The sequence below is a fragment of the Hippocampus bargibanti genome, linkage group LG04 (genome assembly GCF_051943395.1).
Source record: "Hippocampus bargibanti isolate YZ-2025 linkage group LG04, ASM5194339v1, whole genome shotgun sequence".
Classification (NCBI taxonomy): domain Eukaryota; kingdom Metazoa; phylum Chordata; class Actinopteri; order Syngnathiformes; family Syngnathidae; genus Hippocampus; species Hippocampus bargibanti.
Genome location: NC_142737.1, coordinates 26,922,119 through 26,930,052, shown reverse-complemented (window position 1 = coordinate 26,930,052; position 7,934 = coordinate 26,922,119). Strand labels below are relative to the sequence as shown.

The 7,934-nt window shown below is 42.4% G+C and overlaps 1 protein-coding gene across 1 annotated transcript; it reads right to left on the bottom strand.

Moving 5' to 3' along the window:
* Nucleotides 1–6,660: 6,660 nt before the first annotated feature.
* tcima (transcriptional and immune response regulator a) lies at nucleotides 6,661–7,568 on the bottom strand. Its single transcript, XM_088995556.1, has one exon. It carries the CDS (start codon nucleotides 7,484–7,486, stop codon nucleotides 7,184–7,186), a length of 303 nt encoding a protein of 100 aa, XP_088851682.1. The 5' UTR covers nucleotides 7,487–7,568; the 3' UTR covers nucleotides 6,661–7,183.
* Nucleotides 7,569–7,934: the final 366 nt, after the last annotated feature.

The following is a 7,934-nucleotide window of genomic DNA, read 5'->3' as shown; positions in this document are numbered from 1 at the left end:
AAGGATTCATGTTGTAAGTGGTGTCGCTTCCATCCTCTGTGAGTGGTCGACTTGTTAACACAACTGTTACTTTGCTACAGATCATGCAAGAACTCAGTGGAGAGAGCAATCTTCAATGCTGCTTTTTAAGACGCAAAATGTGTGTGAAGATACGCAGCCCTTCAAAGCTGAACAGAAATGGCTGAATCTCCCAGATAAGCCTTCGCAGGGGGTTTTCCCTGATAATGCCGCAAACGGACCATTTTCTGCGACAAAATATATTGAAACATTGAGAAAAGAGACAGAAAGGGGTGAAGCGAGGCAAGAATCAGGAATAGTGCATGACTCACTACCAAATAACTAGTTCCCGCTTGCCACAATACTGAATTAACCGATTCATGGCCGACTTTATTGTATACAATTTGGCAAATACACCTTCTGCCTGCTTTTTTTGGGGTCCACCACCACTACCTTGCAAATCGTGACGTCGTGAGATGAGCAGGTGTTTGTAATAATGTAGTGAAATAGTCCATGAGGTTAACATTTTATAACCTGTGGTGTGAAATTCCTTGCGTGTTTGTACAGCTGCCAACAGACATGCTAGCAGGATGGCTCATTGTCATTACGCACGGTGTGATCCATGATGCACAAATTGCTTGAAAAATCTTGCTTAGGATGTGGGGAAAGTGGCATGGTTGCATTGTGATTGGTGACAGGTTAGGGACAATGTGTAACACTGACGCAACACTTACACACACAGACAGACACATGCACACACACACACACACACACACACACACACACACACACACACACACACACACACACACACACACACACACACACACACACACACACAGGCAAATTCCAGAGCACATTGCATACGCAAGCAGATACATACACAATACACTTATCCACCGCAAATAACAATACACTGTGACAATACACAATACATGCTGACTTTTAGTGGTGCTCCTGCAGGAAGAACATCTGCAGAACATTTGGTGACAACAAACGTGGCAAATGCCAGGAACCCATCTTGACTCTGCGGAATCGTATTCCCATCATTAGGGAACCTGGATGTGTGAAAATAAAAACATTGAGTCAGACAGGCTGGCGCGTGAACACGACATGTACCCTTTCTTTTTCCTGCACTCATCTTTGGAAACATTTCAACTGCTTCCTGTATGCGCACAAAGCCTACATCACGACAGCCCTCTGACCTTTACTCTGAATTGTCCAGTCAGCCTGGCAGAAGCTTGTGACACGTGCTGGAGAAAATAGGGCATCGTTTTGGCTTGAGTGACCAAACACTCTCCATTGGAGTCAACTTTGTCAGCCAAGGCTAAGTAGGAGGGAGCTTGAGGATTACCATGGACTCCAAACGTGACACAGAAGTAGGCATCTAGGGCAGAAGTAGGATCTTGTTGGAATGAAGGCACTCTAATCATTTTACAATAATCAAAACATGAGATTGTGAAAATATGTTAACTCATCTTAGAAAAGTACAATGTTATGTTTGAAAATTAAGGCAAACTTTGAAAAGTGTACCTTCGAGGAATGCCAAGTGTTGGTAGTTTTACATATGTTTTTTCTCCGTTGGTGGTCTATCAAAGGTGTTGAATTTTTACTGAGGATTCATATATTTTCAAAACAAATGATTGAAAAAAACATAATCCTATCTGTGAGCATAGCAGAAGGACCCAACCACCTTTGTTGATGGGGCGAGGAACCTAAACCTCCAAAATGCTCGGTCCCCGGAATGTCCAACAATTTCAAGTTCCATGTTTATTGAGGAGAAGACTGTGTCATCTTACAAACAGATTCTCACTGAATATAGGCCGACTGTATAATGCGCTGAATTTAAGAATACAGTACTGTTATCTCAACTCAACTGTATTAATAGCACTTTAAAGACAAAGCGTATATACTACAGTGTATAAACTGTATACAAAATGCTGAACATGGAAATATATACGTACATACATACATACATACATACATACATACATACATACATACATACATACATACATACATACATACATACATACATACATACATACATACACACAACACTAAACACGAATACAATAAGTTAATGACAAAGACAGTAGAAAGAATAAAAACAGTAAAACCAACAATGAAGTCTGAATCATACTGAGTCAAAAGCCAAAGAATACAAATGACTTTTCAGATGAGTTTCAAAGATGGGCAGCCAAGAGACTTGTTGAATTTTCAATAGGACGTAATTGCAAAGAGAGGGATGAGGAACAGAAAAGGCCTCAAAGTCTCCACTTCGTTCATGGCACCTCCCATTTTGACCTGAGGCACAGGGCAGGTGGGAGATGCTCAGAGAGCTAAGATGGAGCAATGCAATTTAATGCCTGAAAACAAATGACAGGATCTTAAAAAGAACTCTGAAATGTGTAATGAGACAGTGAAGGGATGCCAGGGTCAGTGCTATGTGCTCCCTCTTAGGAGTACCGTTTAAGAGGCGAGCAGCGGCATTCTGGACGAACTGGAGACGCTTCCTGGAGGAATAGCTCACTGCAAATTAAAGCACTTTCCGGTCATCCAGGGTTATGCCGAAGGCATAAATGGCTGTTTCAAAGTGCTCATGTCAAAAGAGAAGTTTTACTTTAGTCAGATGATTAGTGTTTTCTGGTTAAAAATAATAATAATAATAATTTCTTCTAGACCTCAAAGCTCTGGTCATTTAAACAAATTATAATTACGTTTTCTTTCTATTATTTTATGAAATATACATATTTTGTGGTGGGTAGCTAATGTTCACACTCCCACACATGATTTTACAAAACTTTTTAAACACAATTGAACCAGAATGATGCATGAGATGTCCTGTAACAACAAAGTGTTTCAATTCAGTTCACCCAATAAAGAAAGAGTAGTGACATATGCTTGTGGCAGATCCTTTCATGGCGGAATCAATGCTGACTAATCCGAAACTGGTGAACTGTACACCTCATGCTTAGTTCCTCATATCAAATGCTGGTTTGAACCAGTCTGCACTGGAAACAAGTTGTGTACCACTCCCTGCACAAGTCACTGATCCAGTGCGTCACTCTCTTCTTCGAAGCACATACATGCACAAACACACACACTAAGAAGGCAAATAGGTCTCACGGTAACTATTCAAACACGGATTATTTCACTTTGATAGGGATTTTTTTTACTGAGTTGGATTTGTGGCCCTGCTGCATTGAAGATTTAAATTGATATGAGTTATAAGTAGTAATGTGTCTCTAAATAGTTTTTATTCGTGAGGTCTTTAACTGTATTCAGCAGTAGATGGCTTATACCTATACAGACAGCAGTCTTCAATCTTGTTCCTTGAGGGACACTGGGGTGGTTATTTTCTGTCTTTTGCTACTACAATGCAGACCCCTGATCCAAACCACCAATAAATTGATGAATTATATAAGTATATTCATAATTCTTGTTTTTTACTTCATACAGTATAGGTATTTCATGCAATTCTATTTCCTTCATTAGTATAATTATTATTCATTCATGTTCTCATTTTCCCATTGGCTTTATCCTCACTCGGGTCGCGGTGGGTGCTGGAGCCTATCCCAGCTGTCTTCGAACAGTAGGCGGGTGACACCCTGAACCGGTTGCCAGTCAATTGCAGGGCACACAGAGATGAACAATCCTTTGGGCTCACAATCACACATAATGAAAATTTTGAGTGTTAAATCAGCCTGCCAAGTATGTTTTTGGAATGTGGGAGGAAACCGGAGGACGGAGAGAAAACGCACGCAAGCATGGGGAGAAAATGCAAACTCCATACAGGAAGGTGGAAGCTAAAATTGAACCTGGTACCTCTGCATTGCAAAGATCATGTGCGAACCATTCGACTATTATTGTTTTTATTTGTTCTAATATTTATCATTATTATTATGCACCAACAATTATATCTCAAGGTACTCTCTACTCAACAGTATTTACAGAGCACTTTCAAACAGCATTGCAGACAAAGTGCTGTACATGGAGCAATTATCATATACAAAACTCAAAAGCAAAAAATCAGTAACAAAGATGGTAGAAAGCACCAAGCAGTAAAATTAAGAACTGAGTCAGAGTCAAATGTAAAAGAATTTTGCGGCGGGTTTTAAAGATGGGCAGCGAGGGGGCTTGCCGAATCTTTATTGGGAGGTCATTCCAGAGAGAAGGACGAGTAATGGAAAAAGGTCCGATTCCCTCTGAGCCTCTATTTAGTTTTTGGTACTTCTAATAATGTCTGGTTAGCAGACCTGAGGCAACAGGACGGTGTGTAGGGGCGGATGACCTCGGAGATGTCCAGTGCCGTTAGGTCATTAAAAGAAGAACAAATAATAAGATTTTAAAACGAACTCTAGAATGTAAGGGGGTCCAGTGAAGGGATCCCAGAGTAAGAGTTATTTACGCCCTCTTACGCGTACCAGTCAGGAGTGAGCAGCAGAATTTTGGACCAGCTGGAAACGCTTCATGGCTGATTCTAAAGTAAAGTGCATTACAATAATCCGGCCAGAATGTGACAAAGGCATGTACACGGGCCACTGGGACCAAACAGGATCACTTATGTCTTCTTTTCGTTGGAATTTATAAAAAGTACCATCCAGGTTTTGATTCGAGTAGATTGCAATCTTATTGCAAATAAACCTTTGTTACAGTTTGCATTTGACATCTCTGTTGTTCCGTTGACGCCTTTCCCTCCCACACCTTTACCCTCTCTTTTCCTAGAACAGTCATCCAGCTCTGAAGACTGTCTGCCACAGTGTCTGTTGACATCAAAGTGTTTGGCGTTCCTAAGGCTGTTGAAAGGCAGGAAAAAGGCCGAGCCCAGCACACGGCAGCCAACACCGCCTTGACAATCGCCTTGAATATTTAGCTTTCTTTTCCTTAACAATTGGATGGCAATAAAGGAGTATGCATTTTTTTAACTCACTTGTTTAGAGATACAAGTGCCAAAAACAAAACTGCAGCGATCTAGAAATGCAAAAATACAATATAATTGACATGATTAACACAATGTTAGAATGATAACGTGTGAGGTGATGAGTGGTTTCAACGACCTCAGCTAAGGACTTTGAACAACCATGATGTGTAGAGCAGTTCTTTAAACTCAACACTGTTAGAGAAGTTGTACACAAAAAAAATCATGTCTGAAGCACTTTTCTACCTCAGGTACTCAAAGTGCTATACAATGTTAGCTCAGTCACTTAGAGATGACACAGCATCAAGAGCAACTAAGGTGTTCGATATCTTGTTTCAAGACACTTCAACATAGTGACAGTGGCCAAGGGTCAAACCAATCACCTCTGGGTTGAAAATCAACCACTATACCATTGAGTCATACGCCACCCCAATCTGTTTTAAACAGCAAGGTATCTATGTTTTTGTTGTTGTTAAATATGGTTTGGCTTGCATCATTTCAACATACAGTAAGTCATCTGTGACAGTGATCTGTCATAGAACAGATAAGACTGTCGCAAATAGTTGCCCCCTTAGCTGTGTTTCAGCCCAGCACTCTACAATAAACTGTATATCCCGGCACGTGAGACATACTCCAGAGCAGTGGCGTCATGTGAAACAACCCTAGGAACTGGTTTGAGCCGGTAGGGTGACTATCAAAGCAAGCAGATTAGGAGACAGCCACTCAAACCATCTTTATGTCAGCTGTATCAACCTGCTGCAGATGTGTTGTTCCCTCCTGACAAAAAGCTATGAAAGCCAGCAAAAACATCCGAGGTAGCAGTAAATGTACAGTAAGCTCACAGTATCAACAAGTCATTTCTGATTCTGTTGAGAGATAAATCAGAAGGTAAACAAGCAAAGCATGGACATGTCTAAAGCCTGTAATGCCACTTTAACAGGTTCTTATCTTGAGAGGATGGATGATTAAAAAGACTCCAGCAGAAACACACAGCGTAGAGGAATCACTCCCACCCTCCCAAGCCTGATCTGAACTGGTTCTCGCCGGTTTGATGTAGCGCGTGGCTGTTTGAGGGAAACCCAGGGAGGCTTAATTACATCCTTCTTTGAGTAATGTTCACCCTCCAATGGGCCTGTCTTATCAGAACAAAGAGCAAAATGCAAACAAGAAATGTGCCAACCACACATTTTATGAAAAAAGAAATCAGAATCAGGCTTGGTGACATGACTCAATATTAAATATCAACTAATATTCATCCTAAGCGCTGAAAGACATGCCTAATCAACAAGCTGTCATGAGACTTTCACATGTATATGATGAGTGACAAATACTATGAATAGATTATAATATGAACATGGAACAGATATTTGACTTGAATGCAATTCTCAGTCATTGTTATGCCTTTCGCATATATTTGCCTTCATTTCGCACAATTAAAAACAGCTCACGATAAACAACTTTTTCTTCTTGCTAAACTATAATTATTTTATAACATTATTGTCGCTTCAAGGGTGCAAGACTTGTCACTTGCACATTTTCCTCACTGTGGTTGTCTACCATTTATCATGTTTGTAGTTTAGAATACAAGTGTGCTTGTATCCTTTTGGCCATTTCAAGTTACCTGGAAGCATAGCAGTTAGTCTCGTTTTGCATATCAAGTGCATCTAAAACGCTACAAGGTATTGTTGATATGTGAGTCCAAATTGTGTGTTCATAATGCAATACACTGGACAAAGCAGAGCTTAAGTTTTGTAAACAAAGCAATTTATTAAAAAAGGATAAAGAATAGGACACAGCATTCGTGAAAAACAGTATGATATCTATCATACGTAAGAGTCACATTCGGAGCCACAGCAGTGACAGTGTTCATCTTGGAAGTAGGCATGTGTTCGGGACAGGCATCCATGAAGGTTCTTCTTGTGGCACGAAAAGTCTCACACGGCCTCGCCAGCACCTCCTTTGTGTGCTGCTGCTTCACAGCAGAGCATCCGCGAGGTTGAATTTAAGTCTCGGGGAAGTCGTTTTATGTCCATCCTTGCTCCCGTCATCGTATGTGCTTCCATCTGGTCACGGCGGGACTTGCCATCACCTCCGACTCTGCAACGTGACCTCGCCGGCGGTCTTTTGCAAGCCCATCATCGTCCCAAATGAGCCACCGCACTTGCAGTAGTCGACGTTCGAGTCCCGCCAGGAGCGTTATCACGCACATTCCGGGCTCCGAGTCGAGCCGAGTGAAAGACGACACAGACGGCCATACCAATGCCGTCAGCGGAGTTTGAGCATTTGCCGCAGCGTGCCGGCTATCTGGAGGAACTTGTCCTTCTTCCTCTGCTTCAGAGCCATCAGCGCCCGCGCTGTCTCCTCCGGATCGTGCGAGTAGGAGAAGATGCTCCTCACCCGCTCCTCTGCTTTCATATCGCCCGTCTTCTGGAAGAGTCTGGTCAGGGCGTCTTGGCTCACGTTGTCGAAAATGTTGGCCACGGCTTTCTTGCGGTGGGCCGTGTCAAACTTGTTGCCGCGGACGGAAGGGCTGACTCTGTGGCAGTCTGAAGACACGTACGCGGACATGTCGTCTCTCGGTTGGCGTGGCTCTAAGGCGGAGAGAGGCGAGTCGCTCTTGTGCGGCTTGTGAGGCTGAAGTGAGCGCCGGAGAGCTGAGCCCGCGCATATTTATGCGGCTGCTGTGGGAGGATCAGTCCGCCAGCCAGCCGTGACGTCATCCGTCGTGAAGCAGAGAAAGGAGAGGACGTTACACCTCCAGTCAACGGAAGACGTGAAGGAGCTGGTGGCTCATTGTCTTTTGTGTTTGCTCAACAAAGGAACAGGCTATCATGATGAAACATAACTCGTAGCAAACAACATCATGTTCACTTGATCTTTTTATTTATCCAAGGCCACTTACCCGCAACCGCGAAAAGATATTACTTTTATGAAGATTATTTTATTTGTCAAACCATTGCTTTTTCCAGCTCAAGGGTCCACAGATGAAATTTATTTCGCCCCAACCACCGGAACG

Excerpts from the sequence above, each read along its gene's own strand:
- tcima (XM_088995556.1), bottom strand. The coding sequence starts at position 7,486 with ATGTCCGCGTACGTGTCTTCAGACTGCCACAGAGTCAGCCCTTCCGTC.